Source organism: Amphiura filiformis, chromosome 10 (assembly GCF_039555335.1).
Source record: "Amphiura filiformis chromosome 10, Afil_fr2py, whole genome shotgun sequence".
NCBI classification, from domain to species: Eukaryota; Metazoa; Echinodermata; class Ophiuroidea; order Amphilepidida; family Amphiuridae; genus Amphiura; species Amphiura filiformis.
The window spans coordinates 40,602,299-40,623,258 of NC_092637.1; the positions used below are offsets into that span (position 1 = coordinate 40,602,299).

The 20,960-nt window shown below is 33.7% G+C and overlaps 1 protein-coding gene across 1 annotated transcript in view; it reads right to left on the reverse strand.

Moving 5' to 3' along the window:
• Positions 1–15,087: 15,087 nt before the first annotated feature.
• LOC140162858 (uncharacterized) overlaps positions 15,088–20,960 on the reverse strand; it is a 40,184-nt gene continuing 34,311 nt past the window's right edge. Inside the window, exon 6 of the mRNA XM_072186164.1 lies at positions 15,088–20,716. Coding sequence (XP_072042265.1) covers positions 20,441–20,716 — 276 coding nt within the window. The 3' untranslated portion in view covers positions 15,088–20,440. The remainder of the gene's footprint in view (positions 20,717–20,960) is intronic.

A 20,960-nucleotide genomic window follows, 5' to 3' on the forward strand; every position in this document is an offset into this window, starting at 1 on the left:
GATGTATTAATTGTAATCATTATGTGTAAGAAATGTAATGAAATCGTTGGTATGATGTATTAATTGTAATCACTATGTGTAAGAAATGTAATGAAATCGTTGGTATGATGTATTAATTGTAATCACTATGTGTAAGAAATGTAATGAAATCGTTGCAATGATGTATTAATTGTAATCACTATGTGTAAGAAATGTAATGAAATCGTTGCAATGATGTATTAATTGTAATCACTATGTGTAAGAAATGTAATGAAATCGTTGGAATGGTGTATTAATTGTAATCACTATGTGTAAGAAATGTAATGAAATCGTTGGAATGGTGTATTAATTGTAATCACTATGTGTAAGAAATGTAATGAAATCGTTGGAATGATGTATTAATTGTAATCACTATGTGTAAGAAATGTAATGAAATCGTTGGAGTGATGTATTAATTGTAATCACTATGTGTAAGAAATGTAATGAAATCGTTGCAATGATGTATTAATTGTAATCACTATGTGTAAGAAATGTAATGAAATCGTTGGTATGATGTATTAATTGTAATCATTATGTGTAAGAAATGTAATGAAATCGTTGGAATGATGTATTAATTGTAGTCATTATGTGTAAGAAATGTAATGAAATCGTTGGAATGATGTATTAATTGTAATCACTATGTGTAAGAAATGTAATGAAATCGTTGGAATGATGTATTAATTGTAATCACTATGTGTAAGAAATGTAATGAAATCGTTGGAATGATGTATTAATTGTAATCACTATGTGTAAGAAATGTAATGAAATCGTTGGAATGATGTATTAATTGTAATCATTATGTGTAAGAAATGTAATGAAATCGTTGCAATGATGTATTAATTGTAATCACTATGTGTAAGAAATGTAATGAAATCGTTGGAATGATGTATTAATTGTAATCATTATGTATAAGAAATGTAATGAAATCGTTGGAGTGATGTATTAATTGTAATCACTATGTGTAAGAAATGTAATGAAATCGTTGAAATGATGAATTAATTGTAATCACTATGTGTAAGAAATGTAATGAAATCGTTGAAATGATGTATTAATTGTAATCATTATGTGTAAGAAATGTAATGAAATCGTTGCAATGATGTATTAATTGTAATCACTATGTGTAAGAAATGTAATGAAATCGTTGGAATGATGTATTAATTGTAATCACTATGTGTAAGAAATGTAATGAAATCGTTGGTATGATGTATTAATTGTAATCATTATGTGTAAGAAATGTAATGAAATCGTTGGAATGATGTATTAATTGTAATCACTATGTGTAAGAAATGTAATGAAATCGTTGGTATGATGTATTAATTGTAATCACTATGTGTAAGAAATGTAATGAAATCGTTGGAATGATGTATTAATTGTAATCACTATGTGTAAGAAATGTAATGAAATCGTTGCAATGATGTATTAATTGTAATCATTATGTGTAAGAAATGTAATGAAATCGTTGCAATGATGTATTAATTGTAATCACTATGTGTAGGAAATGTAATGAAATCGTTGCAATGATGTATTAATTGTAGTCACTATGTATAAGAAATGTAATGAAATCGTTGCAATGATGTATTAATTGTAATCATTATGTGTAAGAAATGTAATGAAATCGTTGCAATGATGTATTAATTGTAATCACTATGTGTAAGAAATGTAATGAAATCGTTGCAATGATGTATTAATTGTAGTCACTATGTATAAGAAATGTAATGAAATCGTTGCAATGATGTATTAATTGTAATCACTATGTGTAAGAAATGTAATGAAATCGTTGCAATGATGTATTAATTGTAGTCACTATGTATAAGAAATGTAATGAAATCGTTGCAATGATGTATTAATTGTAATCATTATGTGTAAGAAATGTAATGAAATCGTTGGAATGATGTATTAATTGTAATCACTATGTATTAGAAATGTAATGAAATCGTTGGTATGATGTATTAATTGTAATCACTATGTGTAAGAAATGTAATGAAATCGTTGCAATGATGTATTAATTGTAATCACTATGTGTAAGAAATGTAATGAAATCGTTGGAATGATGTATTAATTGTAATCACTATGTGTAAGAAATGTAATGAAATCGTTGGAATGATGTATTAATTGTAATCACTATGTATTAGAAATGTAATGAAATCGTTGGTATGATGTATTAATTGTAATCACTATGTGTAAGAAATGTAATGAAATCGTTGGAATGATGTATTAATTGTAATCATTATGTGTAAGAAATGTAATGAAATCGTTGGAATGATGTATTAATTGTAATCACTATGTGTAAGAAATGTAATGAAATCGTTGCAATGATGTATTAATTGTAATCATTATGTGTAAGAAATGTAATGAAATCCTTGGTATGATGTATTAATTGTAATCACTATGTATAAGAAATGTAATGAAATCGTTGCAATGATGTATTAATTGTAATCATTATGTGTAAGAAATGTAATGAAATCCTTGGTATGATGTATTAATTGTAATCACTATGTGTAAGAAATGTAATGAAATCGTTGCAATGATGTATTAATTGTAATCATTATGTGTAAGAAATGTAATGAAATCCTTGGTATGATGTATTAATTGTAATCACTATGTGTAAGAAATGTAATGAAATCGTTGCAATGATGTATTAATTGTAATCATTATGTGTAAGAAATGTAATGAAATCGTTGGAATGATGTATTAATTGTAATCACTATGTATAAGAAATGTAATGAAATCGTTGCAATGATGTATTAATTGTAATCACTATGTGTAAGAAATATAATGAAATCGTTGGAATGATGTATTAATTGTAATCACTATGTGTAAGAAATGTAATGAAATCGTTGGAATGATGTATTAATTGTAATCACTATGTGTAAGAAATGTAATGAAATCGTTGCAATGATGTATTAATTGTAATCACTATGTGTAAGAAATGTAATGAAATCGTTGGAATGATGTATTAATTGTAATCACTATGTGTAAGAAATGTAATGAAATCGTTGGAATGATGTATTAATTGTAATCACTGTGTGTAAGAAATGTAATGAAATCGTTGGTATGATGTATTAATTGTAATCACTATGTGTAAGAAATGTAATGAAATCGTTGGAATGATGTATTAATTGTAATCACTATGTGTAAGAAATGTAATGAAATCGTTGGAATGATGTATTAATTGTAATCACTATGTGTAAGAAATGTAATGAAATCGTTGGAATGATGTATTAATTGTAATCACTATGTGTAAGAAATGTAATGAAATCGTTGCAATGATGTATTAATTGTAGTCACTATGTATAAGAAATGTAATGAAATCGTTGGAATGATGTATTAATTGTAATCACTATAGTGTAAGAAATGTAATGAAATCGTTGCAATGATGTATTAATTGTAATCACTATGTGTAAGAAATGTAATGAAATCGTTGGAATGATGTATTAATTGTAATCACTATTGTAAGAAATGTAATGAAATCGTTGGAATGATGTATTAATTGTAATCACTATGTGTAAGAAATGTAATGAAATCGTTGCAATGATGTATTAATTGTAATCACTGTGTGTAAGAAATGTAATGAAATCGTTGGAATGATGTATTAATTGTAATCACTATGTGTAAGAAATGTAATGAAATCGTTGGAATGATGTATTAATTGTAATCACTGTGTGTAAGAAATGTAATGAAATCGTTGGAATGATGTATTAATTGTAATCATTATGTGTAAGAAATGTAATGAAATCGTTGGTATGATGTATTAATTGTAATCACTATGTGTAAGAAATGTAATGAAATCGTTGGAATGATGTATTAATTGTAATCACTATGTGTAAGAAATGTAATGAAATCGTTGGAATGATGTATTAATTGTAATCACTATTGTAAGAAATGTAATGAAATCGTTGGAATGATGTATTAATTGTAATCACTATGTGTAAGAAATGTAATGAAATCGTTGGAATGATGTATTAATTGTAATCACTATGTGTAAGAAATGTAATGAAATCGTTGGAATGATGTATTAATTGTAATCACTATTGTAAGAAATGTAATGAAATCGTTGGAATGATGTATTAATTGTAATCACTATGTGTAAGAAATGTAATGAAATCGTTGGAATGATGTATTAATTGTAATCACTATGTGTAAGAAATGTAATGAAATCGTTGGAATGATGTATTAATTGTAATCACTATGTGTAAGAAATGTAATGAAATCGTTGGAATGATGTATTAATTGTAATCACTATGTGTAAGAAATGTAATGAAATCGTTGGAATGATGTATTAATTGTAATCACTATGTGTAAGAAATGTAATGAAATCGTTGCAATGATGTATTAATTGTAGTCACTATGTATAAGAAATGTAATGAAATCGTTGGAATGATGTATTAATTGTAATCACTATGTGTAAGAAATGTAATGAAATCGTTGGCAATGATGTATTAATTGTAATCACTATGTGTAAGAAATGTAATGAAATCGTTGGAATGATGTATTAATTGTAATCACTATTGTAAGAAATGTAATGAAATCGTTGGAATGATGTATTAATTGTAATCACTATGTGTAAGAAATGTAATGAAATCGTTGGAATGATGTATTAATTGTAATCACTATGTGTAAGAAATGTAATGAAATCGTTGGAATGATGTATTAATTGTAATCACTATGTGTAAGAAATGTAATGAAATCGTTGGAATGATGTATTAATTGTAATCACTATGTGTAAGAAATGTAATGAAATCGTTTCAATGATGTATTAATTGTAATCACTGTGTGTAAGAAATGTAATGAAATCGTTGGAATGATGTATTAATTGTAATCATTATGTGTAAGAAATGTAATGAAATCGTTGCAATGATGTATTAATTGTAATCATTATGTGTAAGAAATGTAATGAAATCGTTGAAATGATGTATTAATTGTAATCACTATGTGTAAGAAATGTAATGAAATCGTTGGAATGATGTATTAATTGTAATCACTATGTGTAAGAAATGTAATGAAATCGTTGGTATGATGTATTAATTGTAATCACTATGTGTAAGAAATGTAATGAAATCGTTGCAATGATGTATTAATTGTAATCATTATGTGTAAGAAATGTAATGAAATCGTTGAAATGATGTATTAATTGTAATCACTATGTGTAAGAAATGTAATGAAATCGTTGATGATGTATTAATTGTAATCACTATGTGCAAGAAATGTAATGAAATCGTTGGTATGATGTATTAATTGTAATCACTATGTGTAAGAAATGTAATGAAATCGTTGGAATGATGTATTAATTGTAGTCACTATGTGTAAGAAATGTAATGAAATCGTTGGTATGATGTATTAATTGTAATCACTATGTGTAAGAAATGTAATGAAATCGTTGGAATGATGTATTAATTGTAATCATTATGTGTAAGAAATGTAATGAAATCGTTGGAATGATGTATTAATTGTAATCATTATGTGTAAGAAATGTAATGAAATCGTTGGAATGATGTATTAATTGTAATCACTATGTGTAAGAAATGTAATGAAATCGTTGGAATGATGTATTAATTGTAATCATTATGTGTAAGAAATGTAATGAAATCGTTGCAATGATGTATTAATTGTAATCACTATGTATAAGAAATGTAATGAAATCGTTGGAATGATGTATTAATTGTAATCACTATGTGTAAGAAATGTAATGAAATCGTTGGAATGATGTATTAATTGTAATCACTATGTGTAAGAAATGTAATGAAATCGTTGGAATGATGTATTAATTGTAATCACTATGTGTAAGAAATGTAATGAAATCGTTGCAATGATGTATTAATTGTAATCATTATGTATAAGAAATGTAATGAAATCGTTGCAATGATGTATTAATTGTAATCACTATGTGTAAGAAATGTAATGAAATCGTTGCAATGATGTATTAATTGTAGTCACTATGTGTAAGAAATGTAATGAAATCGTTGGAATGATGTATTAATTGTAATCACTATGTGTAAGAAATGTAATGAAATCGTTGATGATGTATTAATTGTAATCACTATGTGTAAGAAATGTAATGAAATCGTTGGAATGATGTATTAATTGTAATCACTATGTGTAAGAAATGTAATGAAATCCTTGGTATGATGTATTAATTGTAATCACTATGTGTAAGAAATGTAATGAAATCGTTGGAATGATGTATTAATTGTAATCACTATGTGTAAGAAATGTAATGAAATCGTTGCAATGATGTATTAATTGTAATCACTATGTATAAGAAATATAATGAAATCGTTGCAATGATGTATTAATTGTAATCACTATGTGTAAGAAATGTAATGAAATCGTTGGAATGATGTATTAATTGTAGTCACTATGTGTAAGAAATGTAATGAAATCGTTGGAATGATCTATTAATTGTAATCACTATGTGTAAGAAATGTAATGAAATCGTTGGAATGATGTATTAATTGTGATCACTATGTATAAGAAATATAATGAAATCGTTGCAATGATGTATTAATTGTAATCACTATGTGTAAGAAATGTAATGAAATCGTTGGAGTGATGTATTAATTGTAATCACTATGTGTAAGAAATGTAATGAAATCGTTGGAATGATGTATTAATTGTAATCACTATGTGTAAGAAATGTAATGAAATCGTTGGAGTGATGTATTAATTGTAATCACTATGTGTAAGAAATGTAATGAAATCGTTGATGATGTATTAATTGTAATCACTATGTGTAAGAAATGTAATGAAATCGTTGGAATGATGTATTAATTGTAATCACTATGTGTAAGAAATGTAATGAAATCGTTGGAATGATGTATTAATTGTAATCACTATGTGTAAGAAATGTAATGAAATCGTTGGAATGATGTATTAATTGTAATCACTATGTGTAAGAAATGTAATGAAATCGTTGGAGTGATGTATTAATTGTAATCACTATGTGTAAGAAATGTAATGAAATCCTTGGTATGATGTATTAATTGTAATCACTATGTGTAAGAAATGTAATGAAATCGTTGGAATGATGTATTAATTGTAATCACTATGTGTAAGAAATGTAATGAAATCGTTGAAATGATGTATTAATTGTAATAGGTAAATCCTAATCCTTTAACTAGCGATAAAAGTCAAATTGTAATATTTAGCGTTTTTTTGGTATTTTTTGTATGCTATGACAATCAAGCCCAAAGACTTGTTCTAAGACTAATTTCAGTTTATACATTCTAATTTTTGGAAAAGACAGGTTTCATTCTTATTATACAGAACTAATTGTTTTGGGGTTTTTTAATACCAAAAAATATTATCCTGTTTTGCCACACGAAACATAGCTAAAGCTTAATCCTTTAGTTAGTCCTAACTAGCGATCAACGTAAAATTTAAATATTAGGCCACGTTTGGAAATAAGGGCCAAAAGATGCGTTTTTAGGGTATTTTTCGTATGCTGTGACAATCAAGCTCAAAGACTTGTACTAAGACTAATTTCAGTTTATGTAGTCTAATTTCATTCTTATAACCAACTAACCATTTATTAAAGTAACACACACAAAAGTGAAAATTAGAGCAAAATTTCGGCATATACACACAATTTTGAACGCTTAGACTTGTTCTAAGTCTGTGATTTTTGTGACTCGATTGTTAGAAAACATGCCGAAAATGCATGTTTTTGGCTCTTTTTTCAAGAAATTAGTAAAATAGGGAACTTTTTCCAAGTTTTTCTCCAGTTAGGTCTAAATCAATGATTAGAATCGAGCTATGTTTCATTTGGTAGAATTTGATTATTATATTTTAACCCCAAATAGTTAATGCTGTATTTTTCTGGAATGGGGAGTAAATCCATTTAAATCGTTACAATAAGTTGCATATAAAAGATCACTAAATTAGTAGAAGACCGTCCTGTAAAGTTCGTGACCAAAGATTATATGCAAAAATAATAGCAGCATAATATCATTGTTCAAAGTCAAAATATGAGTGTCCCAAAACGCTACTAATTCAAAGACATGACTCGAGAGAGCAAAAAGTGGGGGTCTGGGCCAAATTTTGACAAGCCATATCTCCCAAACCGCTTGGAGTTGAGTATTAATTTTTTCCATGTGTTCATTATGCTCATAGAGGTATGCTAGAAATGATTTTTTGAGGGGATGACCACTGACCAACCAACCCTTTTTGTTGATGTGGTTGGAATGACTCCCACGTAAGTAGGCAAGCCTAACTGATGTTTTTAATGCAAAGTCATCAAGGCCCCAAGCCACAATTTCTCAGAAATGTTGTCCAAGAACATATTTTCAACATACCGGTACCTAAAGTTGATGGTGGGGCAAAATGTCTGACATGGTTTTCATGGGGGTCAAAATGTACCAAAAAAATGTACTATTGGAGTTTTGCACGGGTAATATCTCAGCTAATGACTCAATATTGGATAAGAGTAATGTCCTACGAAAGGGTTCCGACTGGCAAAACAATGGGCAAAAAATTATTTTTACTTTTAGAGTTCTGACCCCCCACCCCGAAGTTGGTCCTGGATGGACAAAGTTGCATTTTGAGGGCCCTATATCTTTTAAAGCAAAGGAGTTACAAGTTTTCTGATGCCAGATTTGAACTCTACACAATTAAGTACCCCAGGATACATACTTTTCAAAGTTGTAGGGGGTTCCCTTTATACATTTATGGACCTCCAAACATCGTCTTTCGCGTTGCGACACATTTTTTACGCTGATCCCCCTAAATTTCAAACTGATGCCTCCGGGAAAACGAAATAGCGTATGAAGCTCAAATTTTCAAGATTTTACTTTCTCATCAATATCTACCACCACACAGAAAAAAAAAAAATTGAAGAGGTGCTGCGGTGCACATCCCAGGAGTTGACATGGAATGGCTCAGTACTATTTTTCCTTAGACATTGGTCTTTCAATTTCTGAAACAAAAATTAATTTCATTTCATTTGTACTAATTTCTGTAACTCTTTAAGTCTAATTAGTCAGGGGTGGCTCACGTGGCGGAGGATCATGTGGCGGAGGATCACAATGCTGTACAATGGTGATCCTCCGCCACATGATCTTCAATAAACATTATTGCTGGATTTCTACTTGTTTCTGTACTTGATCTCATCCAAGTGATATCATGTTTAGCATTCATTGCTTCAGTATTTGTTAATTACACAATTAAAAATTACTAATTACTTGTTGCTACATTAATAAAGTTCGTTGACCTCTATGTATTTAATAGGGATTTAATGTAGGCAACATTAAAAAGGATGCTGCAGACAAAGGAAAATTGATTTTGATATATAACAGTCCTCGAAGTAAATTTTATAAATCTGATGATATATTCTTAAAGTGTATGTAGCTGAGAGGAAAAAGCCGACGATCAATTGAAAATTTTGACCTTTCATAATTGAAGATATGGATTTTTCCCCAAAGACCTAATTTTTTGGTGTTTTGGGGAAAAATCCATATCTTCAATACGAAAGGCCAAAATTTTCAATTGATCGTCGGCATTTCATCCCACATACGCTTTAAGTATAAATCATCAAATTTATAAAGTTAACTTAGAGTACAGGGCTGATATTCATAAAACCACGCTAGGCCTAGTTGACAGCTAAAATTGACTTTAGCAAGCTGCTAAGCCAAGCTGATTGCTAATTCTTATTCATAAAACCCAGTTAGAGTTAGCAACATTCTAAAATTTTGCCAAAACTTAGAGTTGATCTGGGGCAGCGCTAAGTCACTAGTTGACAACTAGTCTTAATGATTTTGAACTAAGTTTGACATGATTTATTGTTTTAATTTCATATTAACTGTTGTCAATTATGAAAAATAATGTTCTCAGAATATTCTGTTTCTGAGGTCTTCAGTGTGTTTACACATAAGAAACTGTCTTAAAACACACAACAAATTTAGGGTGAATGAATAAACATTGAACTAAGCCAGTATTGTTTAACCAAATTTGCACAAGAAAAATGATTATGATATAGCAAGTAATATTTAGTTAAGCAGATATGTTCAATCGAAGCAATTCTGTTCAATTGTTTGATACGTAAAATATATATTTTGGAGACATGTTACCAATGTTCTCTTTGGTAAAGATGCATGACTTATTTTCAATAACAAATTATATGTCAATTTGATAAAGATAAATCATGCTTGGCTTTTGTCAGGACAACAAGCAAGATATATCATATGCTATTAAATTATCTAATATTATTTACACAGTGTTGCTCATGAAGCTAAATGAGCAGCGTTAAGTGGATGCATGTTGTTTTCTATTTGATGAAGCAATATAGTATGTATAGTATGTTTTTACAACAAACCAAGGACTTAACATGTATATGAACTTTACTTGTTCAGAGTATCTTTTTTAATTTAATTTGCCGTAACAACCTTGTAGGCCTATATAGCTTACAAAATACACATGTAATTTTATTAACGAAATCTCAATGAAGACCATCAGCAATGAGTCATTACATTTTGATCATTTTGACTGGTTCAGAGCTCAAGTATAATAGACATGTATTATAGTATATGGGGAAATGTCATTTATTTTTTGCTTTCATTTTTTTCATACACAATCTTGCCACCAAGGTTTTTCTTAAGCAGAATTTTATGTAGAATCAAAATATCATGGGTGTCATTTTTAAAAACTGTTCTTGGGTGTTTTTTTGGCGGTTTTTGGCAACTATCATATTTTTCAATAATTCATATGTTTTCAGCCTAATTTCCATTTTATTTGCTGTATAATATGAACTAATGTGTGCTGAATACTTTTTTAATAACAATTAATGGTCAAATGTTATCCCAGAAGAAATTTGGACAGACACTTTTATCAAATTGGGTGATTGTAGGTGTTTTTGGGTGTTTTTTGGGTGCTTTTGGGTGCAATTTATAATGTATATATATAGAGTGTTTTCAAATGTGAAAAGATAACAAGTTTGTCACTATTCGCTGTAGAAGTGACGTCATAATTGGATGAACTACCATAGCAATAGATATATACAATTTTTGACTCTATCGCCCTGCATTACAAGCAGGTTGCACTCATCACCTGTGTATGTCTGCATTCATAGATTGAATATAATACCGCTCTTTTCCAAAAATACTAATCTTACAGGTGCGAGTGATCAGCATGATATGAATATTCTATAGAGTTACGGTCCAGGTCTTTCCCTGTTCTTTGACATCTATGGTTCAATGCATATGTACCACATAAACGTTGTACAGTGCAGAGCGATATAGTCAACAATTGTATTCATCTGTTGCTATGGTAGCCTTACGTCACTTATAGCTAATGCATGTACTTTTTGATACAAAAACTCGAGCGTAGGCCCTACTACCCAGTTTATAAGTCCTGTGGCCGTTTGATAATGACAATGTGCCACCTATCCTAGCATGTTGTTTGGGTCACAAGTAACATATTTATACATGTTTACAAAAATCCAGATGCAGCAGAAGGCGGCCATCTTGTTTTTCAAACTGGCGCCCATTTTGCAAAATATTTCCAATATGGCAGCAGGGGAGGGGCCCCTTCCCAATGTGGTTTATTGGCACAGTAGCAATGGTTTTATTGGCACAGTAGCATTTGTTTTAGGCTTGTTGTATTAGTTTTATCATGTTGGCATGCAGTAGCACCAATATTGATGATTTTCAAATTCAAAATGGCCGCCAAGAATTCAAAATGGCCACCGAAATCAATTTATTTCCTTCAATCATACAATGAGCCTATATCAAGCTGGTAAAATAGGAGATTGGACATGTGCCATGAATATTAAAATAATAACACACACACAAATCCGATACTAAATGCACACCCCCACCCCTTGTGCAAGTTGACCTATATATCTGTTTATCACATTTAAATGATGACTTCATTTTGCATATTATACCGGGTAAAATTTTAAAATGCCATAGAAAATGTTTCTTGGCCCATAATATGTGTATCCTTTAAACAAGAACAAGAGCAGTTGGTGGTGCTAGTTTGGGCTGCAGGCTGTATCAATACATCCATAAGCCCATGGCAGCAGGGGAGGGGGTTCTTCAAATATTTTGAACAGAGATGTGCCACACAGATTTTCGGATGCTGGCTTTTCTCTACATTCTTTTTGCTGTTTCTGCAACCCATCAGGATACCAATTTTTCACAAAATGCACCAAATTTGCCCTAATTGGGTGCATTTAAGGGCACTTTTTGTCCTGATGTGCCCATTCGCTTGCATTGGTCTCCACTGAAAACCCACCCATCGATATATATATATCAATATTGCTACAAAATATACCCCCAAACCATGGCAACTTCCTGTACACCTTTAAACAGGAAAAAAAAATTAGGGGTATTGAGAACTGCAGCTAGGGTAAAGGGTACCGAGTGATCCCACAAATGGGTTATGGGTCCTGGGGGATGGACTTATATAGGGTTTCTAGGGATGGAGTAAGGGATACCAGGGATGGGATAAAGAGTACCGGAGACAACATTAGGTATATCAAGGATGGGGTTAGAAATACCAAGGACATGTTTAGGGGTGACCATGAAAGAAGGTTAGGTGTACCAATGACAGGGTTCCCCGAAGGTCCCAGGGACAACAGTTTATGGGTCCAGGTGAAGGGATTAGGGGTTCCAGGGATGTGATTAGGGGTATCGACAATGGGGCTTGGGGTATCAAGGAACAGGGTTAGGGATTCCGGAGACGAGGGTTAGGGGTTCCAGGAATGGAGAGAGCCCCATGGTCAGTGTTAGGGGATCTAGGGATATGGTAAGGGGAGTGGGGATAGAGTTAAGTGCCTCAGGGTTTGGATAATGGGTACCAGGGACAGAGGATGGGACTAGTGGTACTGAGGACTGTGCAGGGTAAAGGGTACAACGGGTTATGGGTCCCGGTGAAGGGGTTAGGGTTTCAGGGATGACCAGTCATGGGTTCCAGGAATGGGGTTAGAGGACACGTGATCATGTTTGAGGTCCCAGGGATAGGATGAGGTACTGGGGATTGAGTTAGGGTTCCCAGGGTTGGGGTACTGGGTACCATGCAGGAACGGGGTAAGGGGAACCGTACCGGTATGTGGGGTTACAGGTGCCGAAGATGGGATTAGGGGTCTGTCTAGTCTCGGGGACAGACTTTTTAGGTTTTAGGAATGGAGTTAAAGGTCCTGTAGTAGGTTTAAGGTTAGGATAGGGTTAGGGGTACTGGGGATGGAGTGGGTTTGGGGGTTCCAGGTTTGGCGTTAGGAGTCCCAGGGATGACATTAGGAGTAATGACGACTGTGCAAGGGTACTGGAGTAAGAGACGTAGGGTAATAAGAGCTAATAAGGATGTGGTTAGCAGTGGCGTAGGGTCATAGCGGCAGGGGGGGGATGCCAAGGATGGGGTTATGGGCTAGCTGGCCCCGAGTACATATCAGGTTATGGGCCACTGTGTCCATGGATGGGTCTAGGAGTCCCAGGGATGGGTAGGGTTACTGGCCAGGGATGGGGATAGATGTACCAAAAATACACGGTTATGAGATAGGAGCATTCGGGTACTAGTACGGGGATACATGTTATGGGGTAGGCCTACATGAACAGGTATCAGAGTATGATGTAGATTTAGCAGGGTACATGGTTATGACATGAGGTACCGAGTTAAGGGTATTGGGTACAGATTAGGATTACGGGTTAGGGTATGGGTATGCGCTGGCCCAGAGTACATCAAACTTGGCGGGAACATAATTATCATATCCTGAGGAGACGGATGAAGACATTTAAGGTGGAATAAGGTTACAGATCTTAAATTCGGGAACTATTTTATAACAAAATGTCATCGTAGAAAGTGAATTCATGATTATAGGTGAGCATTTGAATGTGGGTGTGGGGTGGTGTGGTGTGTATTTGCAGTGTATTATGTGTTGGTATATTAATTAACATGTTACTTGCTTAAACTTATATTTTACAATGCTCATTATAATGTTTGGAGGAAATAAGTTGAATTTGGCGGCCATTTTGAATTTTTGGAGGCCATTTTGAATATCAAAGTCGTCGATGTTAGTACATACGTCATAAATTATATCCTAAGCTTAAAACAAATGCTACTGTACCAATAAATTCACAATAGGAAGGGTCTGTTTGAACAATATTGGGAATGTATTGCCAAAATGGGCACCGTTTTGAAAAATAAGATGGCCACCAACTGCTGCATCTGGAATTTTGTAGACATGTAGGCCCCTATAAATATGTTACTTCAGACCTAAACAACATATTAGGATAGGTGGCACATTGTCATCAAAAAAAGGCCACGGGATTTAGTTTGCCAAGGCAACTTTCCGCCCCCAAACACCCATCAAAAATGCACAAAAAATATAATCCGCCCAAAAAACACCCACAAATCTAAACATTTGAACACATTTCTTTAATATTTGAGGTAGTTCATATTAAAGTGTATTTAAAGTTTGGAATGATAATATAAAAGCCTTTAAATGCAATATATGACTTAAATAAGTTGATTTTAATGCCATAATATATGCCAAATACTGAAAATCAGAATTCGCCCAAAATCCGCCCAAAAACACCCAAGAACAGCTTTAAAAAAATGACACCCATGATTTTTAGAATCCTCACAAAATTTTGATTCAGAAAAATCTAATTTGCAAGATTGTGTATGAAAGTTTTGAAAAAACACAATTCCCCATATACTATTAGCCTATTGTATTAGATGTTACACAACTGTTGAAGGCCATAGCACCCAAAACACCCAAATAAGTTATCAGCTAAATATTTCTAGTTGATAGCTAGTTAGCAAAGTGTTTAGCAAGGTTTTATGAATAAGAAATTAGTTGATTGCTACGTAGCTATCAACTAGTGGATTTAGCATCTTGCTAAGCACTAGTTGGTTGCTAATTTAGCAAGGCTTTATGAATATCGGCCCTGTTAGATATTAATATAAATTTTTAATTATTTGCCATAAAATGTGTATTACATTGCAAATTTCCAAAAATCAAAATTATTTGATATCAGAAAGACATTCTTCGTATTCAGAATGCAATTCGATATGCCCGGAGAAGTATGTCAAAGAATCTGGATAACGAGACTGTGATAAAACACATCAGACAAGAAGTTGTGTCAATAAACCATTCTTTTATTTCCCATTACACATAATTTTATATAGATATTCCATCTAACATAGGAACCATACTTATCGCTCAAACAGTGATGCTTACAATGCTTACGACTAGGCAAAAAAAAAGGTGTTTGTTTGTCCTCCACCGCCCGCTCCTCAGATTAAGGCCTGACCAATATTTTTTTTTCTATTTGTTTTTTTAATAAAAAATGAAATTCAATTTTTTTTTTCAGATTTGGAGTATCTCTGGACCTTGCTAGAGCTAAATACTAAGATCTTCCATGGTTGAAAATTAAAAAAGCCCCCCAAAAATATTTTGTGTCTTCAATATGCAAAGTTGAAACTTGTGTTCATGTCATAGGCTATCATTTTTAGTGACTTCAAAATACATTGGATTTGAAATCATTAAAAGACTATGACATGAACACAAATTATAACTTAAACTGCATATTAAAGAAACAAAATGTTGGTGGTTTTTTTTAAGTCACCATGAATGATTGTAGCATTTAGCTCTAGCTAGGTCCAAGAATGCGCCAAATCAAAAAATAATAAATCAAAAAAAAATCCGCCCGCCCACACGTCCTCTTTCAAAGCCGTGGAGGACAAACAAACAATTTTTTTTTTTGGGCCCTACCGCTTCGTTTACAAAGGATAGAGCGATGCGAGTGCCAGTAAATCTTTCACAATTCAAGTATGAAATCACTCGGGCATCGCATCCAAATTTCCTCGTTCTTGAATTTGACCGTCGATACTGTTTCAATGCTTGTAATTAATGAGCTATCAAGTAATTAATTGATATTTCATTAATATGGATTTCATAAGGCCAAGTAAAATAAAAAACATGTTTCACATCCGGGTTTTTGAAAAAAAGGAGGAAGAGGGGGCTTTTTATTTTTTATTTTTTATCGCAAAATCGGTGTAAATACCCATAATTAGAGCTGTTTTAGCGTATACAATAATGCCTGGAAAAAGGAGGCGGCCTCTTTTTATTTGTTGTTCTGAGAGATAGGCCCCCTCTAACTATCACAAAACCTTATAAAAGTGTTTCTTGTATATTAGCAAGGCTGTAGAAAGCATCTACTTCCTGGACATATTTTTTGAAAAGTTATAACTGAATTTCAAAAAATAAAAATAAAATTGAAGAAACCTCAAAAAAGGAAGCGGGAGGGGACGTGAAACATGTTTATTATTTTATTTGGCCTAAATTTGGCTCCATTGACGGAGTGTTTTACTTCGCCTCTGAGAAAGGCATTTCTTCAGTTCCATTGCTGTGTCGGAATGAGGATACGTGTCGGTTTTTAACTTACTGTATAACCGCTGTCATTAGATCATCGAATAGAATAATTCCTATTATAAGTGTAGTATCAACTTGTTAAAATATAGCTAAATGTCCCAAACATTAAGACGAAATAGGCCTAATGAAGTATTATTTTGTAAATAAAAATCTAATACTGGAATTAAAAGTGTGCAATTTAATTTGCTACGTTGCGTCTTAAGCCATCGGACGGACAATCAATCGGGATGGCGATGTTGTGGCGTCAAACGTAGCAAAGTAAAGTAGCTATAAACATCATTATTATCTTATCAATGAGAACAGCTCAATATAAGTGGGGTATCACTCTTGTTAAAATAATATAGTTACATTTCTCAAACCTAAAATAATTATAATTTTGTATATTAAATCTAATACTGGAACTAAACTTTTGCAATTCACTTTGCTACGTTGCGTCCGAAACCATCGGACTTCACCAGGCATCCCATTAATGATGTTATGACGTCAGACGTAGCAACGTAAGTTGCAAACTTTTAGTACCAGTATCAGGTTTAATCGTAAAAGATAATCTATTGAACTACCCGTCTATACTTGTAAAGGCAGAGACAACATACTACATGACATAATCTTTACAACATTCATTAATGTTAATGTAATAAGAATCTATTAATTAAAATAACAAGACTATTTTCTTTGAGGGGAGGGGCAAATTTGGCACATGGTGCATTAAAGGGGCCACGCACCGCTGATTTACATGAAAAAGGGTAGTTTCAAAATCGTCGCAGAGGTAATTAGGGTACTTTTACTCGCTTTTCGTATCTGCCACCACGCATATTTCGAAGTTCCGTGTGTCGGGATTCCCCGTAATAATTTTACCGGTGATTTGGAACTATTTTTGCTGCTAATGTCAATGAGTCCATCGAATCCCGAAGATACCAAGCACCTCCTTAATTTCAACATCATACCCATAGGACATAATGTACGTCACTCGTATTAATACGACCACCATCATAATTTAGACAAAAACTTGTTTAGGGGTTAACATTTCGGGGAGGGGCCAAACCCATACATATGGAGAAAAACTTGTTTTGGGGGTGTTAAAAACATTTGGTCACGCTGTCGTATGTATTTTAGTGCCACCCCCCCCCCCGACAAACCAAAACCTGTGAAACTTAAAGTCATTTTAAGTTTGTATGGTGTATAAAACCTCTAGCATCATAGTACCGTTTATGTATGGTATGCCGAGGCGAGCTGCATTTTGCGAATAACTATGATATTTCAATGTGCTTAAAAATCCCCCAAATCCGGTTATTTGACTTTTACAAAAATACAAGAAAATTTTAGTGTTATTTTTGAACCACCACCATAAGAAATTGAGGGCAATAATCGCTGTCGTTACGTTATGGATGTCATTATGAACTGCAAAATACACGCGAGCTATCGAAAAACCCACATCCCTAAATCCCAACATGGACCATTCCAGGGTACCGCGCACTCGCATCTCCTCGCACGTGTTCTAACGTGGCGAAGCGAGCGTTATACCAGTCGGACCCCTGGATTAGTCCATGATGGCAATACGTAATAATTTTTCTTTGGTTTAGGTCACAACATTCTAATTTTGGACGTATATACAGTCTCTGGTTATTCAACTTCAAGTAAAATTAATATAGTATACAAAAATACAATACAGTCTGTTATGTTTTAACCACCACCATCAGAGTACAAATTGTGACAATAATCGTAGTCGTTACATTACGGATGTGATTATCCCGAAATCGTTATCCACTGCAAAATACACGCAAACTATCGAAAAACCATATCGCTATCCCCTACCATGCACTATTCCAGGATCGGGCACAGGGCCGGATTTACCTTTTTGGGGTCCCTGGCCAGGCCAAAATTTGGAGGCCCCCAAACGCACCGCGAGGAAGGCATGTGCACTCAAGTGGCCAAGGTTTTACATTCTAGGCCTATGACATTTGCGCGCGAAGCGCGAGAAAAAAATTTCATTATTAGACTATTTTAGCCCAAATTGAAACTGAATTTTGCAATCTTTGTACCCTATTTTGGCCCAAAACATGGTGCGTTTCGGCTAAACTGGAAGATGCACACTGCACAGGGCAACTTTGGGGGGCCCCGGGCCCATCTGGCCCTATGGTAAATCCGGCCCTGATATTCGGGCACTCGCATCTCCGCGCACGAGGTCCAACCGGGCTCGTGGAGTCCGACATGCGATTTGAGCGCTGAAATTAGAACAGACCCGTCGGACACCTGAAAAAATCCATGATGGAATTAGGGATATGGTCTATTGATGAGTTTGTCATTATATTTTGCTATGAGGACGTCTCCCCACATCTCTTCCATAAAGAATGCATTATTTTGCCTTATTGTAATCCTTATTTCCATGAATTCCCTTAGAACAAATAAATGTGGCTGCAGTACACTATGACAGCCGGTTGCAATGTTAAACGTTTTACATATCATAACCCGTGACTGAGTAGAGTAGTATCTTACTGAAATGTTACAATCATTTTAAGGAATATGAAACTCGCTATACTGTATATTATATTTTATGTAATGCGTTCACATCGACTGCCGTCACCACATGCCTCTATTTTCTTGTTTGCAGTTTCATATTTTGTTTGTTATAAGTAGTAGGCCCTTATAAAATGCGTAAAATGAAAATTATCAATTATTTAAAACATGCATTCATTCAAGTTTGTTTCCAATACTAGAATGTAATTATCAAGATTAGACATGCTGGAGATTAACATTGTAGCAAGTCAGAATCTCGATCTATTAGGCTATATTTTTGACAAAAATCATTTCAATACAGAAATTTGGCACACAAACTGAGTTAATTAATGACAAAATGCACCGCGGGAAATCTCGCACAGTGCACTTGGAGAGCTAGCGAAACTTCAATTTGTAAGCTTAATTTGTTTTATCGAAATAAACTTCACCAAGTCATCCTGGCATGTTCAAATAAAACGAGTGTCAGCCAAGATGCAGAGTGGGTGCACTATCATGTCTATGCGTTTGTCATGCGCAGAGAAAATGTATTGTACCGACTGCGCATATGACAACTGCGCTCTGCGCATGACTGTGGGCATCCACTCTGCGCCGTAACTGAACTCGCTATTGAAGCGTTTTGGTTTTTTGATCACAATGGATGTATGGCGGCTATCGGTCAGAAAATATGATTGCACACTGCTGTTGAAAAGTATTTCGTACTCCTTATAGACATTACTCAGTGCTATCGGCGGCGGAAGCGGTGTGAAGGCATGGTAGGGGACACAACCACCCAATTGTTCCATCGAGGGGACGTCTCCCCTAAAAATCTTAAAATATTTGCCTTGTGCGTCTTCCTTTTTAGCCCAAAAAACTGCGTATTTTGCCCCAAAATAGGGTACAATTGCCAAATTGCGATTGGTTGGTTGGTCAATCAATGCCAAAAAAAGTAGTCTAAAATTGAAAATATTTCGCGCGCTTCGAGCACAAATATCCATCTCAATCAGGCACAGAATATTCTCTCCCCTAAATTTGTATTGCTTCCGCCGCCGCTGCTCAGTGGTATAGGTGCGGGTATGGGTATAGACAAATAAAGTAAATGCATATACTTCAGAAGAGTTAGCGATTATGTTGCACCCTTCCATAATTAAAGACAGAATTAAAAAGACTAGTTTGCGTCTGACAAAATGTGTGTCAATCAAAACTCCCCACGACCCTTGATAGGTTAGTAAGTAGCTGGTATTACCAGCTACTTACTAACCTATCAAGGTGGTAAAAAGAAAGGTCGATTCATCTGCTGCTGATCCGAGAAAAGGAATCGCAGAAAAAGGCAACTTTACATGGTGCCTTCAGATAAGAAAGTTTCCTATTACCAAGAACTTTTGAGACGGTTTGTATATTTGAAGGTGTAAAATTATTTGAACCGCCGGGTTCAGAAACTCAATCATCACAGCACTCGTATGCAAACCATGCCCGACTTTTATTGACAGATGACGTCAGACGCAAACTATAGTTTTTTAATTCTGTCTGTGATTATATCATGCAACTGGCAATAATTGTCTTCGTCTACGCTATAGGTTCGTATATAGGTTCCTTATCAGAGCCGAAGACTTTGTTATATCCGTAGAATTTGACATCAGCGACAATGCCTCTACCACGTCCCTTCCCTCCACGACCACCACGCAGCTTTTTGGACACGTCCGCGACAAAGCTCAAGTGGAGATCTTTAAGAGGACTAAGTACGCGATTTTCATAGGTGTTGTAGATAATCCAAGTGTATTTACTCTGGGTGCATGATCCACGATGTAGGCACGGTTCGTGAGCTATGTTGAAGTTACCACCCTGCAATTGCAATAAATATATAGTAATAATGATGATTAGTAAATAAAGATGATAAATAAAAATATTGATAATAATATAATTGTGACGTGGTATATCAAAAAGAGACACTTTTGGGCAGATTGTCAATTTTGAGTGTTTGACATATCTTAAACAGATATTTGCTCCACAACGCCGTTTTCCCCAATTAAATCGGACATTCCTAAGCGAAGATATTGAGTTCATAAGTTATGATATTATAAAATTG